Source organism: Acartia tonsa, chromosome 4, assembly GCF_053477335.1.
Source record: "Acartia tonsa isolate MP-2025a chromosome 4, ASM5347733v1, whole genome shotgun sequence".
Taxonomy (NCBI): domain Eukaryota; kingdom Metazoa; phylum Arthropoda; class Copepoda; order Calanoida; family Acartiidae; genus Acartia; species Acartia tonsa.
The window spans coordinates 55,119,695-55,140,998 of record NC_137263.1 but is presented as its reverse complement, the minus strand read 5'-3'; the positions used below and the strand labels follow the sequence as shown (position 1 = coordinate 55,140,998).

The 21,304-nt window shown below is 33.8% G+C and overlaps 1 protein-coding gene across 1 annotated transcript in view; it reads right to left on the bottom strand.

Moving 5' to 3' along the window:
• Positions 1-19,795, bottom strand: part of LOC145317822 (uncharacterized) — a 29,801-nt gene extending 10,006 nt beyond the window's left edge. Inside the window, exons 1-4 of the mRNA XM_080159093.1 lie at positions 19,726-19,795; positions 14,197-14,239; positions 6,431-6,552; positions 3,969-4,142 (exon numbers count right to left, since the gene is read on the bottom strand). Of these exons, the coding sequence (XP_080015219.1) occupies positions 3,969-4,142; positions 6,431-6,552; positions 14,197-14,239; positions 19,726-19,764 (378 nt within the window). The 5' untranslated portion in view covers positions 19,765-19,795. The remainder of the gene's footprint in view (positions 1-3,968; positions 4,143-6,430; positions 6,553-14,196; positions 14,240-19,725) is intronic.
• Between the last annotated feature and the right edge of the window lie 1,509 nt (positions 19,796-21,304).

Sequence of the window (21,304 nt, the reverse complement as noted above, 5' to 3'; positions counted from 1 at the left end):
GAGTTGGGGACACCATAACTGTTTGACAAACCCGAGCTGATGATATGGATCAATGGGGAGAGTAGCCATGGTCGCCCCTTCTCACATTAAGCGAGTGGTCCCAGCCCTGCCAAGCCTGAGGAAGGCCCAGGGCCCCTCCCACAACCAGCGACTGAAGGCTAGAAGCGCTCTAGTTGTACAATTAACTTTTTTGGCCAGGGTAGCTTTCATGAAGCCACTGCCAGCCACAGCCCTTGTCCCCATCAAATTTCATGAGGTCATTTTAGAGCTGACCGAGATGCTCCCCTGTCAATCACAGATCAGCACAGCCGCCATGGAAGGATAGATGCAGGTGGTGGACCGCATACCTTTGCTCAAGATGCAAGTTAGCACTACCCTGATCTTAATCCTCATGGAGATCATGGTGGTGTGCATCTTGAACTATGCCCTGAACCTGGGAGGGTTCTTTCTAAGGGAGGTGGGGACACAGTTACTGTTTGAAACTATCCATGGTGGAATAGCTGTAAATTACATTATTGGGCTCAGGCAAGGCATGCCCCTCTGGATATCCTCTAGTTGTTGTTGGTGATCAGCAGGTTCAGCTTCTTGTTAAAGTTTTACCAGCAGTTCCCATAGTCAGGCCCCTGCACTGAAAGTTAGGCCTGGTCTTGACCACCATCTCTCTCCTGGGGGGCTGTTTGATGCAGTTGCACCTCCTGGAGGCACATTGAACTCCATGGGGGTGTAAACTATGAATAGCCCCTGTCCAGTTTTACCTGGGGGGCCCTGGCCTCTATCTTGATGGGAATGGCCAAGAACTTCTCGCTAGTCACTACCCATATCCTGGTCATCAGTCAACTCTGAACAGGTGCTCCTTGAAAGCTGACCTGGCCAGACAGTTGATTTTACAGGTAGAGGGCTTCTTGTCTTCAGCAGCTGGTTGTGGGAGGGGCCCTGGGCCTTCCCCAGGCTTGGGTTTGTCAAACAGTTATGGTGTCCCCAACTCCCTCAGAAAGAACCCTCCAAGGCTCAGGGCATAGTTCAAGATGAACTCCTGGAGGATCAAGATCAGAATAGGGCTAACTTGCATCTTGAGTGAAGGTATGCGGCCCACCACCTGCAGCTGTCCTTCCATGGCGGCTGTGCTGATCTGTGATTGGCAGGGGAACATCTCACAGCCCATTTCACGGGACCATGTGTGTGACATTATTCTAAGCTTTGGCCAAATAGCAGGGTTACTGGGAGTCTGAGGGCACCATTAGGTCTCAACCTGCCCAATCCATAGATGAAGGTGAACAACACCCCAGTAAACATGTGGTGCAGACCTCCAAGGTGCTCCACTGGGGCATGTGGGTGAATGATCGGGTTTCTGGTTAGGATAGGCCTTGCCTTCCATCTGTCAGTGGTGAAAATACTGACCTCATGCTGTAATACACTGCTATTCCATTTTGGTTAGTTTTGGGAATGGGTTCGAATCCCTACTTGTGTTAACACATAAAGGCACTCTCTGTTAGGGACTCCAGGCAGTCAGTTTGGCCACAGGAGCAAAGATACTCTGTTTTTGGGCTGTCTCACTAAAATTATACTAAAAAATTGAAAGAATATTTAAGTTTGTATTTGGATTTTTAGTGTAATTTTACTTAAAATCTTAAAATGGCGATATCTGGCAAGAAGGAACGGCTGGGATTTTGTTCTCAACTGATTCTAACTACCACTAGGTCCTATTTGAATGCCCAATTGTCCAAATGTTTGGAAAATTTTTTTAATCTAAAGTTCGGTTCAGGAGGGGTGTGTTAACAGTCTTCATATTTTCACCAAGTTGCATTAAGATTTGTCAGTTGGTTGGGGTGATAGATCGATTACTATATTTTAAAGTTTTCATGATTTTCTCAACTCCTATTCAACACAGATGACTGAAATTTTTAGGGATTTAATACTTTCATATTCTGCATACTTTTATCAAGTTATATCGAGATTTGCTTATTGATTGGGGTGCTAGTTCGATTCCTAGATTTTTAGGTTTTCATGACTTTCTTTGCTCCTATTTGAGATAGGTGGCTGATATTTTTAAGGATTAAATAAGTTCACAATTTACATATCCCCACAAAGTTTCATTAAGATTTGCTAATTTGCTGAGGTGCTAGATCAATTCCTAGATTTACACAAATCTTATAAGGTTAATATTTTTTTATGAAACTGCAATATAGTTAATTTTTTCCGGATATCCATCCATAATTTTTTAGCTTTGCTACTTATGGATGTTGTCATCCTTGTTATTCCACTATCAATGATAATAGGAATCTTCTTTAAATTAAATGATCTATATAATATGAATGGTAGATTAAAACTGATAAATAAATGATAAATAATAATCTGTGCCTAACTAAAATGTCGATGTCATTTTGATCTTTCAACCTCTTTTTAAATAATAACAATAGAAATAATTGCAAAAACATAAACAGTTGAAAAAGGCCCAACCCAAACAATTGATGTATAATGACTTGGATGACGATGTTGCATCAGATATTCATGATAAAGTAATACTCCCAGCTGGCTTGAATAACGATTACCCCCATCCATCCTTTATCCCATTGCATTCCCTCCTACTGGAAGAACGAACTAACCAATAAATGGGGTCCATTTAGCAATCTAAATTGACGACAAATTTTCCCCTGTCAATATATCCATGTATATCCTATATCCATTGCCCAAAAATAAATTGCATGTCGAAATTTATAGTAATTAAGACAAGAAATTAAAGACGTTTACGTCTAAATGTAGTTGAGTTTTGTAATATTTATTTATCGCATTGTATTATAGACAGCTTTCCGCGGATATTAAACTGAAAAATTTTAAAATTAAAACTAGTTTTGTTAGGCCCGAGGGACCGAAGGCACAGGCTAACAAAACTGGTTTTATGATTTTTATTTTAATATTTGTATAAAATTTTTGTAATACGATGCTATACATAATTCTTGAGATGCAACTTGATTTTTTTTTGTTTTGATAGAGATATAATTTTTTATATTTAAGAAATATAATTAATTATAATTTTAAAACAAACAATAATTATTAATTTTTTTCTTTATGGGATTAAGTCTAATAATATCAATGATGACAACATCTATAAAAACGAAGCTTTGAAATCAAACTGCAGACAAAACGAACAGTGATAAAACTTAATAAGCAGAATAATATTTGATTTAAAGGTCCCGTATTGTATATAAATTTTCTGCAAAAATGTGTAAATACAGGGTCTGTTTAAGGACATACTTATATTTTAAAGACTTGATTATAGAATTGCTTTGAATAAAATGTTGTACCTTGTTTTACTATGCAAAATAAGCATGTTTTACATGGAAGTACGGACTTTCTGGTAACGATTAAAAAGTTGCTACGCTTTCTAAAACATACCTAACGGTTAAAGGAATCATCATGCAATGTTTGAAAATTATAATATTAACGATGGGAGCTAACCGTTAAGACCGTACTTACCGACCGACCCTAATTATAGAAAAGCTTCGCATTAAAAAATATAACAATTAAATAGGATTAAAATATAACACAGAAATTTGATAATATAAACATTACATAATGCAAATTTTACTTTAAGTAATGGCAATAATGTTCTTTTTTAGCATAGTAATAATCAATATACTATACAATACAAGCGGTTGCGCTCCCAGCATATAGGAGCTCTGTATTAGAAGGAGTAAGAAAAGTAGGAAAATAGCCTAAAACCAAATATTTTTTAATGGACATAAGGACATGCCCTAAATATAGATAAGTATGTAAATGACTAATGTGAAAAAATGCAGGGCTCGGCAGCCGCACGTTAGCCGCCTGTATGTCTCAGGGAAATCATTGTAATTTTAAAATCAGCTGGAAGTCTAAACCAGTCCCTCTATCAAAAAAATCTTCATAGAATCCAGATTTTGAGGCTTAGTCGCGGCTGACGCGCAGTTGCCGAGCCCTGAATAAATGTGTACCTTTTCTTTTATTATGCAGAAGACCTCAACGACTGGGCCAATCTCCTCTTCGCAGTGAATAATGGAGGCATCATGGCCGCACACACACACGTCATCAGTTACTGTGAACCAATCACAGCCAAGCTGTGTACAGTCTGCGGAACAATTAGCCAATGAGGGAACAGCAGCACTTCTATAGAGATAATAAGTCATATTTTTTTGTTTTCTTAAATTCTTTTCTCGTATTTATTCGAATCCGGTGGATAGGAACCGGTTCTCATCCATACGAAAAAACTATGTCTAGCATCGTATTATATCCAGCTTTCTATGAATATAGAAATGTACAATCATAAGATTAAAACCAGTTTTTTTTAGCTAAAAAAAACTAGTTTTAATCTCATAATTGTACTTTCTATATCCGCGGAAAGCGGTTTATAATACGATGAAAGAAACAACTATTAAAATATTATGAGAATCAATAATGTAGAATAAACGTGGATATTATGACAGGGGAAAATTGTCGTCATTTTAGTTTGCTAACATGAACATCGCCTATTGGTCAGTTCGTTCATCCAGTAGGAGGGAGGGGGTTAAGGGTAAAGGAGGTGGATGGGAAAGACGTTTTTTTAGCCATCTACACGTCTTACTATATTAGAAAACATGCTAAGATCCAAGTAATAATTAATCCATTTGAGAAGTTTTTACTCTGATCTAAATTTTTAAAAACAATATTTTGAGCCGAAAAAATAATATTATAAAAAAAAACCTTGTATATACTGAATTTTTACTGGCAAAGCTACTCCATAAATAATCATTTTATTGCTGGCCGTCTTATATATCAACAAATACCTCTTTCGCCTCTTCCCCCATTTCCTTTAAATTGCCACTCTAGATTTTATTTTTCCATAAAATCAACTTATGGACAAAATCTTACTCGTTTTCTTTTCATAGATTTTATTTCTGGAAATGGATGCGAACACAGTAATAGTGTCTGACTGATTATGACGTAACAAAAAAAAAATAGCCAATGAGAGGCCGTTATTGACCAATGGTAAAATTTATAGTGGCCTCTCATTGGCTATTTTTTTTGTTACGTCATAATCAGTCAGACACTATTACTGTGTTCAATGGATGCCTAAATCATCTTACATTTTATAAATGGATATAGGATTTAAGTGGATATATTGACAGGGGAAAATGTGTCGTCAACTTAGCTTGATAATATGGTCAGGTCTTTCATCCAGTAGAAGGGGAAGGTCTTGGTTAAAAGGGTAGATAGTGGGTATAGTTATTTTAGCCAGCTGCAAGCATCACTAAATCAGAGTATATGAAAATCTGGTGCAACATCCAAGTAATAATATATCTCATACTGTATAGAAACTTATGATGTAAGAATGTGAAAGCTTTGCACTAAGTAGAATGTATAACCAGGATGACATTTAAGCCACATAAAAAATTGGAAGTGCACGTTTTTCCTTTAAATCTTAACTTTGGTATTGGCTGTGTGAATATTTATAGCGCTTTAATTATACAACTAGAAGCCTCTAGGGGCACTTTAGTCGACTATCCCCCTTTTCAATTTGAATTTCAAAAAGGGAAAGTAAAAAAAAAATTTGGGAGGGGATCCTTCTTGATTGGAAGGGAGGAGATACCCTACTTAGAAATAGTTAAAAACCTTCACTTTACCTACAAGAAGCTTCATTACACAAATGTTAACCATATCTGCAGCGGTTAGCGAGATCCTCCGGTACAGACAGACAGACAAAGAGACTTACTTTTATATAAGGATATCTATTATACATAAAAAATGTAATCTATGTATAAAAAATATGTCTCCAAAAAATTTGCCTCTAGAAAATATATTAAATGTACAGCTTTGGTTCAATGTTATTTCTATATTTGAATAAAACTGTTTGTAACGTGTGCAAATATTGCAATGAATTGTTAATGTAATTTGCAAAAATCTTAAATGTTAGTTTTACAAACATGAATCAAATTTAAATCTTTATCTTTCTATCTTTTCAATTTTATTTTACAAAGTTATTGTATTTGTTCCTTTTTACATATATTAAAAAAGAAGCTTTTCTATAAATGGGGTAGGTCCTTCCGTGACGGTTAGCTCTAATCGTTAATTTAGGCATGTTGTATTTGTCCTACCGATTTTAAAGTTGGCATGGTGATTCCTGTAGTAGTTAGATACGATTTAGAAAGTGTAGCAACTCTATTATCGTTACCAGAAAGTCCGTAAGTCCATTTAAAACATGCTGATTTTTAATAACTATTTATATGATATAATTATCCTGTTCATCTCTATAGTCAAATCCTAAAAATGAAAGTATAGCCTTTTTCTAAATTTTGCAAATATTTATGTATATTTTTTTTCAGAAATTGTTTGTAATACGATGCTATACAGAAGTTTTTTTTATGGCTAAAAACCAGATCTAATTCAGTGGATATTAAGTAACAAAAATATTGACTTTCCTGTCTAGTGGATCTATGATCTGGAAGTGTGTAGTTTGTTGTGTAGGTACAATAGTTCCAAGCTTGGGGCCAACCTCGGGTTTAAGCTCTACTGTGCTCTGGAATCCAAGCTCTGAAAAGTTTCCTGAAATAAAAAGTTAAATTTATTATTCAGACATGAATGTAGGTAAAATATACTTGGATATTTAACCAGCTACAAGTTCCACTTTATTAGAGTACATGATAATCTGGTGAAAGATCCAAGTAATAATTAATCCATTTCTAACGGACTGTCGGGCCAGGTTTCAGAATAGCAATGTAAATACTTATATTACTTAAATTAAAAAATGCATAACTCCTTTAAAATCAAATAGTTACGAGGCGTATGCGCTTTTACCATAAAAAAAAACTTATTTTTGGGCATGAAGTGAAACAATTATATATTTGAAAAGAAAAAAGGCAGGATATTGAAATTTAAACTAATGTTATATGTCAAATCAGAAATTTTACGGTATTAAAGTTTACCATTTTAAGTAATCTTATAATAGTTTGAAATTTAGGGCTTGGCAGCCGTGCGTCAGCCGCCACGAAGCCTTAAATTTAAACCCGATTGGATGATTTAAAATTTTATTTTTGAAAAAAGGAATTTCCATATTTAGGTCAAGTTTAAACTTTCTCTAGGGCTTACAAATGACTGCCGAGCCCTGTATTGAATCAAACATTAAAGATACTACAACTATTTTACTTAAATAGTAAAGGTTAGATTTGCTTTGGCATTATAACAGACACTTCTTAATACTTTACAAAATGTAGAATTTAAGACAAAACTCGAGCAATCAAAGAGTTGAATGTCTGTAAATCAGCGTTTTTCTAGTGAATTCCCAATACATAAACCAAAATTTTAATTTCTAAGAATTTAGCAATCCAAGTACAACAAATTTATATGTTATAAAGTTTTAGTGTTACTTTTCAGGGATCTACAGGGATTGTACAATGGCCGATAAATTGATGCACAACCCGAATGATGATACACAAAATTACTCCATCTCTAGATTACAATTATTGGTTGAAACATTTGGACATGGAACTAAATGAACCAACCAATCAAAATTCAATAAAATTCCCTAAGGTTGTTAAACCAACGAATAATAAAACATTATTATAAGACTTTGGGGACTAGTGTAATAAACAGCCCCCTCTCTGGTTACTATTTACATTGCACATAATTTTAAAATGGCGGGGAAATTCTTTTAGATATTATCTTATCATTAGATAAGAATTGTGTTCTTTTAAATACCTATCTCTATTTCTTATATGTGTGTGAAAACTATAAATGAGTAGGTGGTAGCATATGATTGTATTTGCCAATATAAAAAACTCATTAGGTTTTCAAGTTTAATTCAGTATAGTCCAGTTTGTTTTGTCTTTTACCAATGGATATAGAATATACGTGGATATTATGACAGGGGAAAAAATGTCATCAAATTAAGTTGCTAACAAAAACACCACTTAAACAAATTAGTCAGTTCGTTCATTTAATAGGAGGGTAGATGATGGGGTAAATGTTGTGGATGGGGAGATCATTACCAAGTTTCATGATAATCTGGTGTAAGATCCAAGTAATAATAAATCTACTTTAAAAAGTAAGACGAAAAAAATGGGTTCCAGTTAGACCAAGATTTTTCCGGTCATGTCTGGGGCTGTTTCACTTTTTATTTAAATAAAGATATTAGTCTAGGATAATAAGGTTATTATTGATAAGATAAAGTCCTCTAAAATTGGTCTCAACACACGCGCACCGCACACACACGCCCACAATCAACACTAAGATATGTAAAGTCAATCGATATATTGTTACTTGGATGTTGCAGCATATTTTCATATCCTTATACTAAAGTAACAGGATGTCTGTTTGTTTGTCTGTGTGTTTGTGTGTTTATACTGAAGGATCTCGCTAACCGCTGAACCGATCGGGTTCTCCTTAACAGGGTAGCTTCTCATAGGTCCCGGTAAGGTTTATAACTATTTTTTTTTTTGGGGGGGGGGGAGGTGGGACACCCCTCACCCAAATAAAAAATACCCCCCTCCAAAAAAAAAAAATTCCACCCCCAATTTTTTTTTAACTTTTTCTTTTAAAATCTAAAATAAGAAATTGGGTTATCAAATTCGACTCCCCCCTCCTCAAGTGCCCCTAGAGGCCTCTGAGGGCGTAGCCGCTAGTCCTTATAATAAGGTAACAGGATGTCTGTCTATTTGTGTGTACCGAAGGATCTCGCTTACCGCTGAACCGATCGGGCTCTCCTTAACATGGTAGCTTCTCAGAGGTCCCGGGAAGGTTTTTAACTACATATATTGGGGAAGGGTACCACCACCCTCCCAAGAGAAATCACAAAAAAAAATATTTTTTTTTGGCGCAAGAGACTTCAACGCAGCATAACGAGGTATCGAAGAGACTTGAACCAAAAAAACAAACATTTAAAGTGCCACTAGAGGCCTCTGGGGCGTAGCCGCTAGTACTCTGATAAAGTAATACTCGCAGTTAGCTAACATAACGATGTCCCCTTTACCACATAACATTCCCTCTTACTGGATGAACAAACTGACAAATAAATAAGTTCTATATAAGCAACCTAAATTGGCGAAAAGTTTTCCCTTGTCAATAAATCCACGTATATCTTATATCCATTGTAAAGTCAAAGCATAAATCAATGTAATTCATTCAGGTTGGTATATTAGTACTTTGGCGCAAATCTTAATATCCAACGAGTGGCCAGTCAAACCTCCCTCTTTCTCCTTATTTGTGTTCAAACTTTTGCAAACCTTTTTATGGATGAAATTTTATTTCTATATTTGTTTGATACAAATATCTATTACCCAACCCCTTTTAATAACCTTGGTAATCGCAACAACATTTTTTAACTAGCGCAGCTACTCTATAACCCTGCAAAGTAATGGATTCAAACATTCTTGATTATTGTCTTGATTGACAATTTGAAAAAACCCTCAAAGATTAATTATATAAATCAGCCTATATATAACAAACCAAAGAAATGCCATTATCATTTGAGGTATTTATATTTTTTTCAGTATTGCTTCGAAACCGATTAATATCCGCTGGAGTAGAATATCAGCCATACTTAAAAATCATGTATAACATCGTATTACAGACAATTTTCCACTAATAATAAAATAAAATTCATAGAATTTATACCTCTTTTGTTAACCTGTGCACTCGGCCCCTCGAGGCTTACAAAACTGATTGTAATTTTTTCAATTTCAATTTCATATCCACGGAAAGCTGTCTATAGTACGATGAGATAAATAACTATTAATTTTCATTTTATGGGTAAAAAGATAAGTAATTTAACAAGGATGACAATATTCATAAAAGCGAAGCACTGAAACGGTAGGACAAACGGACATTAACACTTGTATGGTATCTGAACTGAATAATCAGAATTTAAAAGTATTAGAGTCGAGGCAAAATTGTAAGTAAATTTGTTGAAAAAACTGCCTAAAGCAGGATAATGTTTATGGACATACTTACATTTTTGGACTTGATTATAGAGTTGCTTCGCTTATAATATTGTTCGTTGTTGTCCCAGGAATCAATATACCAAAAATCAGATCAAACGGATAATTAGATTCTGGTAATGATTATAGAGTTGCTACGCTTTTTAAATCGTGCCCAACTACTACAGGAATCATCATGCAAAGTTTGAAATCGATAGGACACTTCTAACATGCCTAAATTAACGAATAAAAGCTATCTATCTCGGACGGACGGACGGACGTGCGGACCGACCCTAATTATAGAAAAGCTTCGCTTTTAAAAATTACCAATTGAAGACACTTTTTCATGTAAGACACCAAACATAGCAGCAGTAAAACAAAATCGATTAATGGCCAAAACAGGATTCAAGATTAAATCTAACTTTGTATTTTATTTTCTATTACCTAGTACATAGTACATGAAAAGCAAGGCTCGGCAGCTGTGCTTCAACCGCGTGTAAGCCTCAGTTAAATCGTCATATTATAAATTTTTAAATACAGTTGAATATCTAAACCTGTTCCTAAATGCAATCCATCTTTTCAGTATTTTTTTTGCACATAGGGTTTAAATTTGAGGCTTAGGCGCGGCCGAGGCGCGGCTGTAGAACCTTTATGTAAACTACGTACTACCAAGAGTAGTAGTACTATCCAAAGTTGTACATTTTTTCAACAAGGGAAAATTGCGAATTTTTAAAGTTTTAATGTAGTCTTTTTAAAAAAATACTTTATTTACCTAACTATTTTATGATTTTTATAAAAAAGTGATGTGAAGATTTTCTATTTTCATGTTACTTTGAATCTTTAAACGGCTGACCTGATTTTAAGATTTTCCGATGAGATAGAAAAAAAACTACTCAACAACTTTTATATATCTCAAGGGATTATTTTGTGGCCATTTAGGCTCTTTTTAAAAGCGAAGCTTTTCTATAATTAGGGTCGGTCCGTCCGTCCGTACGTCCGTAACGGATAGCTTTTTTCGTTAATTTAGGCATGCTAGAATTGTCATATCGATTTCAAACTGTGCATGGTGATTCCTTTAGTAGTTAGGTACGATTTAGAAAGCGTAGCAACTCTATAATCATTACCAGAATGGCCGTACGCCTATTTTAAACATGTTGATTTTTTTTACTTTTTTAACAACGAATTTTTATGTGATCTAATTATCCGATTGATCTGATTTTTGGTATATTGATTCCTGGGACAACAAAGTATAATGTTATAAGCGAAGCAACTCTATAATCAAGTCCTAAAAATGTAAGTATGTCCATAAACATTATCCTGTATCAAGCAGTTTTTCAACAAATTTACTTACAATTTTGTTTCGACTCTTATACATCTATATTCTGATTATTCAGTTCTGACACTATACAAGTGTTAATGTCCGTTTGTCCTACCGTTTCAGTGCTTCGCTTTAATGGATGTTGTCATCCTTGTTAGTATAAAAGCTTGTGTATAATCTACTTTGTCTGTCCATCCTTCAGAACGTAGTTTTCTCGTCTGCTATTTAAGATAGATTGCTGATTTTTTTGAAAGATTCCTCTTTCTAAAGAGCATCTACTATATACCTTTTTTTGGTCTGTCGGTCATGCTACAAAAAAAATAATAAAGATTGCGTGATTTTCTACCATTTTTCCATCCTTATTTTATTCTTTTCTTTAGTTTCTTCTTACTTTTTGTAGGGGGGGAGAAAGACACTCAAAAATCAGCCACGTGACGTCATAAAAATGAGGTATTATCCATTTCTTTTTTAGGGGTTTTCTTTCCCACTTCTCCTCTTATCCCCCTAATTTTTATGACGTCACGTGGCTGTTTTTTGAGTGACTGTCTCCCCCACCTACTTTTTTATTGCCACTAAACAGTTGTCCATTTGTCCTTCCATGATTTTTTGTATTTTACTGCATATGGGATTTATCATCCTTGTTTTTTTTCAATTGCTTGACAATGATTAAGTTAAGGTTTAAGTATTAGAAAGTTGGATAACAAATAAAGTCAATTGTATAACTTCCAGGGATCTAAAGGGATAAGTCAATGGCCTATAAATTAATATATATCTCTAATAATCATACACAAAATTACCCTTTCTGTATAATACAATTAATGGTTGAAACGTTTGAACATTAAATTTTTTTAACCAACCAATCAAAATGCAATGCAATTAAAGTCCCCAAATCCAACGAATAAGTTAACGTAATTATAAGCTTTGGTGACTAGTGTAATAAACAGCTCAATGTCCCCTAGCTACCACCCTGATTCAATTTTATAATAGTTAAGTAAACGTTTTTTTCCGCAGGACACACATGACCATAAAATATAAACATAAAAAAGGATGACAACAACCAAAAAAAGTGAAGCTCCGAAACGGTTGAACAACTTGTTGAGTTTCGGAACTGAATAATCAGAATATAAATGTGTAAGAGTCGAAGCAAAATTGTAAGTAAATTTGTTGAAAAACTGCTTTATACAGAATAATGTTTAAGGACATACTTTCATGTTTAGTTCTTCATTATATAGATGCTTCGCTTATAAAATTGTACTTGTTTGTCCTAGGAATTAGTATTTCAAAAATTAGATGAATCGGATTATCATATAAAAATTTGTTGTTAAAAAGTTAAAAAAGCAACATGTTTAAAATGTACGTACTGACATTCTGGTTAAGAATTATAGAGTTGCTATGCTTTCTAAACTGTACCTAACTACTACAGGCATCATAAAGCGATGTTTGAAATCGATAGGACAATTTTAACATGCATAAATTAACGAAAAAGCAATCCGTTCCGGACGGACGGACAGACAAACCCTAATTATAAAAAAGCTTCGCTGTTAAAAAAACAATGGCGGCCGTTTGCTCGTCCAGACATTGAATAATACAATACTTAAAGATTTTGGAAATTTTCCTAGGCTCATTATTCTTTTTAAAATACGTCAAATTTTTACTTAAAGTTTATAAAATTCAGTACTTTGTTTTTGGAAATGTAGGTTTTTTCCAAAGTACAAGGATATTTAAGTTCCATAGTAGTAAAACTTCAAAAGAAAAAAAGTAAAATCAAGTAAAGATATTTTTAAAAGCGAAGCTTTTCTATATTTAGGGTCGGTCCGTCCGTAACGGATAGCTATTTTCGTTAATTTAGGCATGTTAGAATTGTCCTATCGATTTCAAAGGGGGGAGGCGGATGTGCCACTTTTGAAACCAATAGTAAAACGTGCATGATATCAGCCAATAAAAGAGTTACAGCTTTAAAATTAGGCACAGCAGTTGCTTTTGTGAAGAACAATATGGAACTGTGAAGTAACGGCGGTGGAACCGCCGCTCCTGCCGAAAACCGTCGTTACCCGCCGAAATTTTTGTATGCCTTTTTTTTGCCAAATTAGACAGTTCTCTATCATCTGAAAAAAAAACTTTTTCTCTCATAAAAATTCCCCTTATATTTTCACGTGACACTTGCAAAATTGCAAGTGTAAAATCTTTTAAGTGTCAAGTGAAAATATAAGGGAAATTTTTATAAAAAAAAGTATCAGTTGACTGTAGATTGTCTATTATGGCAGAAAAAGACAAAAAAAAATCGGCGAGATTGGTATATTGATTCTTGGGACAACAAAGTATAATGTAATAAGCGAAGCAACTCTATGATCAAGTCCTAAAAATGTAAATATGTCCATAAACATTATCCTGTATCAAGCAGTTTTTCAACAAATTTACTTACAATTTTGCTTTGACTCTTATACATTTATATTATATTTATTCAGTTCTGACACTATACAAGTGTTAATGTCCGTTTGTCCTACCGTTTCAGTGCTTCGCTTTTATGGATGTTGTCATCCTTGTTGATTAAAAGACGAACAATAAACTTAAATACAAAAAAATCTAGCAAAATTTGAATATCGAGACTTTCCCTTCTTTTGATATAAATTGAACATGATAAATATGCCTAACCCTTTTGGGCCTATAATTGCTATACCCAATATAACCTAAAATAACTTATTTAATCATAAATGAGGTAGAAGGAGGGTCGACCAATCTTGAAAAATCTTTACGAGAAAAAAAAACAAAGTAATTCTCTCGCAGAAGCTATTTTATTTGAGGATTTAAAATTTATGATAATACCTGGTAGTATAGGACAGACAAACAGACACTATTTTACTAGGGGGGGTTAAGGTTTGATGATAATACCTGGGAGTTTAGGACAGACAAACAGACGCAATTCATTATACTTGTGGATTTAAGATTTAATGATAATACCTGGGAGTTCAATGCAGCCACAACTTTGTTGACATTCTGATACCTTAAAATATTATCATTATTAATCATCTTATACAAGTAGGATGTCTTTCACTCTGTGTGTAACAAGAATTTTAAAAATTAAAAGTAGAGAGTCACCTCCCCCCTTGTTTCTAATGCCCACTAAAATCCTCTAATGGCGTAGCCGCTAGTTTTTATATAAAAGTAACAGGTTGCCTATTTGTCAGTGTGTGTGTGTGGCGGAGGCACTCGCTAACTACTGAACCGTCACCGATATGGATCTCCTTTATATAGGGTTATTGAAGGGTAAAAATTCACCCTCCCAAGAGAATCGCAACCAACCCCCCTAAAAATGACCCACTCCCCAACAAAGTTAAAAAGCAAAAAATTACTTTCGAAATATGGGACAAACCATTCACTTTTACAGATAATATGTAGAGAACTGTTAGTCAATATCTCTGAAAGTGCCTATAATACTCCATAAAAGTAGATAACTATGCATGATTTGATTAAAGTGTTTACAGCTTTTCCAGGGATCTAAAGGGATAAGACAATGGTCGATAAACTGATGTACATCCCCAATGATGATGCACAAAATTATTCCTATGTTGGACATTGCTTAATGATCCAACCAATAAAAATTTAATCTAAGTCACAAAAGTTGTTAAGCCAACAAATAAGAAACGGTATTATAAAACTTTGAGGACTATTCTTAATTACCAGCCCAATGTCCCCTCCCCCCTTCCTCCCTGAGCTTTTCAAAGAGTTAGTTCCCCTTCCAAACAGTTAAAATTTTACGCCCTTAACGGAGTATAAGAGAGATTCTATAGAGTATTACGTTGTAGTAGCGAAGCTACTATAAATTTGTAAATCTCAAAAAAACGCGCGGCTAGAGCTAACTACACAACAAGAACACACTTTGCTATAAATTTGTACTTTTGGACGTTTATTTTCTTATATTTATGAATAAACATGTTAAGTAGAAGTATTTTTGTCATCTGTCTAAAATAATTGATTTATTATCATGTTCTCTAATAAAGTTAAACTTCTAGCTTGCTAAAATAACTCTCCCCCCCCCCCCCCCCAATACCCACTCCTTCTACTGGAAGGACAAACTGACAAATAAACAAGATTTTTTCCCCTGTCATAATATCCACGTATATTTTCATCCTTTTGTTGGAAAACAGTTTATTTAAAAACTAAAAGCATAAGATTAGCACTCTAATAGTAATATCTATTATTTCTTCAAATAAACGGTTGTGTGGCAGCCAATCCAAGAAATAATCAAAAAATCAAACATGCATAATAGAACATTATTGCAGAGATCAAAGAATTTATCGAAATTAATACCCTGCATCGGGTTTTAAGCTATATTATATGTTTAGTTAGTAGAACCTAAGAAAAATAAAGCAAAAAAGTGTACAAGATTAATGGATATAGAATATATTTACGTGGATATATTAACAGTCGTCAATTTAGGTTACTAATATGGAAATCATTTATTGGTAAGTTCGTTCATTCTGTAGGAGGGGAGGGGATGGGGAAAAGGGGATGGATGGTGGGGGTTGTTGTATGTAGATGATAGCTTTAAGGGAGTTAAAACCGTTGAATTGTTGAAATCGATACATTATTACTTGGATGTTGCAACAGGTTTTCATGTAGTCTATAAAAATATGCTTAAAGCTGGCTTAATTAATGATTTCATTCATCCACCTTCAATTCCCCATCCCCTTCCCTTCTGACCAATAAATCAATATTAGCAACATATATTGGTGACAAATTTTCCCCTGTCAATATATCCAGGTATACTACATCCATTACTGTTGAAGAGGTGTGAATGCGAATAATCAAGTGCCTTCACGACACAAAAATAACAAGAACAACAAAATCCATAATTACATAGCTTGTAATATTATTACACATTACTGGTTAACTCTGGGAGGGAGGAGACATTGGGCTGTTTATTACAATAGTCCCTAAAGTTTTATAATAACGTTTTGTTATTTGTTAGCTCAACAACTTTGATTACTTAATTGAATTTTTATTTGTTGATTAATTATGAGTGTCCAAACGTTTCAACCGCTACTTGTAATCTACAGAAGGGGTAATTTTGTGTATCATCATTGTGGATGTACATCAATTTATTGGCCATTGTATTATCCCTTTAGATCCCTGATAGAGACTATAGACTGTGTAAAGGCTCTATTCGACCCTAAAGTGACGGACAGTCAGTCAGGTAGGGCATACAGACACAGATATAGAGTAGCTACGCTGTTTATTTAAAAAGACACATGCCACTCAAATTTATTCCAAGTCAGGTCCTTATCATAATATACAAATGTTTTTAAACAACAAATATTTATATGCATTTTAGTTTTTTCATAATTGTTTTTTATTGCATCCTATTATAGACACCTTTCCGCGGATATTGAAATAAAAACAAATAAGATTAAAACTAGTTTTGTTAGACCCGAGGGGCCAAAGGCCCGATCTAATAAAACTGATATTGATTTTATGATTTTTATTATGATATTCGTGGAAAATTGTCTGTAATACGATGCTGTGCATGATTTTTCAGTACGGCTAAGAACTGGTTCTAATCCATCGGATATTAATCATTTTCAAAGCCATACTGGAAAGAGTATTTTTCGTATTCATTCGAATCCGGTGGATAGGAACCGATTCTCATCCATACGAAAAAACTATGTCTAGCATCGTATTATATCCAGCTTTCTACGAATATAAAAATGTACAATCATAAGATTAAAACCAGTTTTTTTAGCCGGAGCCTTCGGTACCTCGTGGCTAAAAAAACTAGTTTTAATTTCATAAGTGTACATTCTATATCCGCGGAAAGCCGTTTATAATACGATGCGAGAAATAACTATTTTAGTTTTTGTTAAGAATATTATCAGTATGTAAAATCATGTAAATCATTTAATTCAACACATCCTTTGATTTGACTGCATTTGATGTGAAGTTCTAACTGTACAATAAAATTAAATCTGTTTTTATCCAAGGTGCTCTATTCAAGAATGGAATAAATTAATAGAATATGTGTTTAAATGCACTAGTTAAAAGTGTGTGTGCGTGTGTGTGTTTTCGTGTAAATTCATAATTAAACATAATTCAAATTTCTTTGCACAAATTTAATTCAAATTTAAAATGATTATAAAAGCAAGGGTAAAAATGTCCGATAGTAATTTAGGACACTTCTAGGATGTTTGCAAGTTTTATTAATAAAAATTGTGGATTATCATTTCAGTATGGCGTCGAAACCAATTCATATCCGCTGGATTAGAACTGGCTCTCAGCCATACTAAAAATCATGTATAGTATCGTACTGCAGACAATTTTTAACGAATATTAAAATTAATACCCCGAGGTGCCGAAGACCAGGGCTAACGAAACTGGTTTTAATATTTTATTCTTTTATTTTGATATCCGCGGAAAGCTGTCTATAACACGATGCGATAAATAACTAATAAACACATATATTTCCTTAATTTCAAGTATCAGGGATCTTCAGGGATAAGACAATGGATGATAAATTAATGCACAACCCCGATAAGTGCCCTTTCTGTAAATAAGTTGCAATATTGTTGGTTTGCACCACCCAATCAAGATTTGATAAAGGCCCCCAAAGTTTTAAAGTCAACGAATTAGAAAACATGTTTTTAATACTAGTATAATAGTTATTTCTCGCATCGTATCATAAACAGCTTTCCGCGGATATAGAATGTACAATTATAAGATTAAAACCAGTTTTTTTAGCCCCGACCGCGGACCTTCGGCACTTCGGGGCTAAAAAAACTGGTTTTAATCTTATAATTGTACATTTTTATATTCGTAGAAAGCTGGATATAATACGATGCTAGACATAGCTTTATCGTATGGATAAGAACCGGTTCCTATCCACCGTATTCGAATGAATACGAGAAATTACAGTTAATGTGTCCCCTGCTTTAATGTCAACTTAAAGAGTAGTTTTGCTACAAGAAAAACTTGATAATTTGAATATTACGTGCAAACCGCAAATAGTGTTCGTAACGGGAAAGATTTTTTCTCGTATTCATTCGAATCCGGTGGATAGGAACCGGTTCTCATCCATACGAAAAAACTATGTCTAACATCGTGTTATATCCAGTTTTCTACGAATATAGAAATGTACAATTATAAGATTAAAACCAGTTTTTTTAGCCGGTGCCTTCGGCACCTCGGGGCTAAAAAAACTAGTTTTAATCTTATAATTGTAAATTCTATATCTGCGGAAAGCCGTTTATAATACGATGCGAGAAATAACTATTAAAAATCTTCCATTCTTATTCATATTCATATTGGCCAGGGATTTCAGGGGTTATGACAATGACCAATTAATTGATATCATTCTCAATGATGATACACAAAATTACTCATGCTGTAGATTACAATTAGTGGTTTAAACATTTAGACACAAATGAACGAACCAATCAAATGCAATAAACGAAAACGATATTTTGAAACTTTGGGGACTATTCCCCTCCCTCCCTCCTTGCATTATGGCGCACGCTATGTTTCTATAAACCCAGTAGCTGCTAATAAGCCAAGACAAATCCATTAAGTGTAAACTTATTTATACAAGGACAATCGAATTTAAAGTAGTTCGACTATAAAAATCTAAAGATATTTTTAAAGGAGTAGTAGTAATACAGTAGAATTTATTAAATGCATTTATAATTGAGAAAAAAAATCAATGAATATGACGTATATTAATGGAGAAAGGGAAAATGGAATGGTTAGAATTTTACCAACTATTTCTACCAATTGTTAGTTAAATAACTTGTTGGTCATCTTTATTCAAGATTTAATTGTATAAGTAACAATGTCAAAAAATTTCTGAAAATAATTATATTTTTTCTCTCGTGATAATGGTACATAAATTTATCTCAATTATCCTATCTCTTTATCCCTGAATATTATACACGTTTGATGATGTGCTGAAAATGGATTGCCTATTTCTTCCCTAATTTCCAAAGTTGTACAGCAGATAACCCAAATATTGCAAACGGTATTTTCAGCTACTCCGGTCAAAGTTAAAAGCGATATAATGCATAAACGATTTATTCATTATACATTCAAAATTTTAATTTTTCAAGTTTTATTTTTTTTTGGAAGTTTGAAGCTTTTTTAGCTAGTAGTAAATATTGAGATAGGACGCGGATTCGCGGAAGCTATGTACACTTTCGGAAACTAAAATTCAATACATCCGTTTGATAGCTCACTATAAAACGGATATAGAATATACGTGGATATTATGACCCTAGAAAAATTGTCGTCAATTCAGGTTGCTAACATGGAACTCATTTATTGGTCAGTTCGTTCATACAGTAGAAGAGGAGTGGATGGGGATCATCGTTATTTTAGCCCGCTGTTAGTTTCATGAAATTCTGGTGAAAAATCCAAGTAATAATATAACCATTTACTAGTAGGATATCATAAAATAGCTGAAAACCTGCAGCATAACAAATGCAATTTGATTCAATAAATTACCTTGATATTAAACCAAAGAAATAAAATTACGACCAACATTATACAACATCATATGTCATATCTGAAACAAATATTATATGTGAAGACGAAGAAAGTCCCTCAATGACGTCATAAAAATGAGGGATGAGGAGAGGAGGAGTGGGAAAGAAAATCCCTAAAAAAAAGAGATGGATAATCCCTCGATTTTATGACGTAACGTGCTGATTTTTTAAGGACTTTCTTCGTCTTGATTATATGTCAATAATGGATATAAGAAATAACTGGATATATTAACTAGGTAATATTTGTCGTCAATCTAGCTTGCTAATATGGACCTCATTTATTGGTCAGTTCGTTAATCCAGTACAATGTGAGGAAATGGGGTACAGGGAATGGATTAGGGGAGATATCGTCATTTTAGCCAGTTTCAAGTTTTACTTTATTATGGTACATGATAATCTGGTGTGAGATCCAAGTTTTAATAAATCCATCTTGTTTCATAATTTTAGAATTACAACTTTGTCAATTTCTGTATTAACAAGAAGGACAACATCCATAAAAGCGAAGCACTGAAACGGTAGGACAAACAGACATTAACACTTGTATAGTGTCAGAACTGAATAACCAGAATATAAATGTATAAGAGTCGAAGCAATATTGTAAGTAAATTTGTTGAAAAACTGCTTGATACAGGATAATATTTATGGACATACTTACATTTTTAGGACTTGATTATAGGGTTGCTTCGCTTATAATATTGTACTTTGTTGTCCCAGGAATCAATATACCAAAAATCAGATCAATAGGATAATTAGATCACATAAAAATTTGTTGTTAAAAAAGTAGAAAAATCAACATGTTTAAAATGGACGTACGGACATTCTGGTAATGATTATAGAGTTGCTACGCTTTCTAAATCGTACCTAACTACTACAGGAATAACCATGCAAAGTTTGAAATCAATAGGTCAATTTTAACATGCCTAAATTAACGAAAAAAGCAATCTGTCTCGGACGGAGGGACGGACCGACCCTAGTTATAAAAAGCTTCGCTTTTAAAAGTGCGATATAGTCAAAATTGATTTCTGGTGTGATTGTGAATATTGAGACAAAAAAGCAAAGGTTAATGTACGCAAATTTATGCACCGTACTTTTAACTTTGGGGGGTTAACAGTGTAAAAGCGATAAAAAAGACAAGGACAAAAAGTTAAAAAGAACAAAACGAAAACAATACGTATTTTAGATTTTTAAAAGTTTCTTTAATGAATAATCAAAATATTTGAATTAGTCCAATAATTGTTATTTGTCGCATCGTATTATAGACAGCTTTCCGCGGATATAAAAATAAAAAAATATAATTTGTATATATATATTTGTGGAAAATTGTCTATAATATGATAATCTACATAATTTCCTGTTATGGCTGAGAATCGGTTCTAATGCAGCGGATAGTAATCGGTTTTGAAGCCTTACTGAAAACAAAATTAAAAAGACAAATATAGAGATGCTGCACATATTTAAAGGGCAAATTCTGGAGGAAAGAGACTAAAAATGGGAGTGGTTAGGGTTAACAGAAAACTAGAGGAATATGAAACAACATT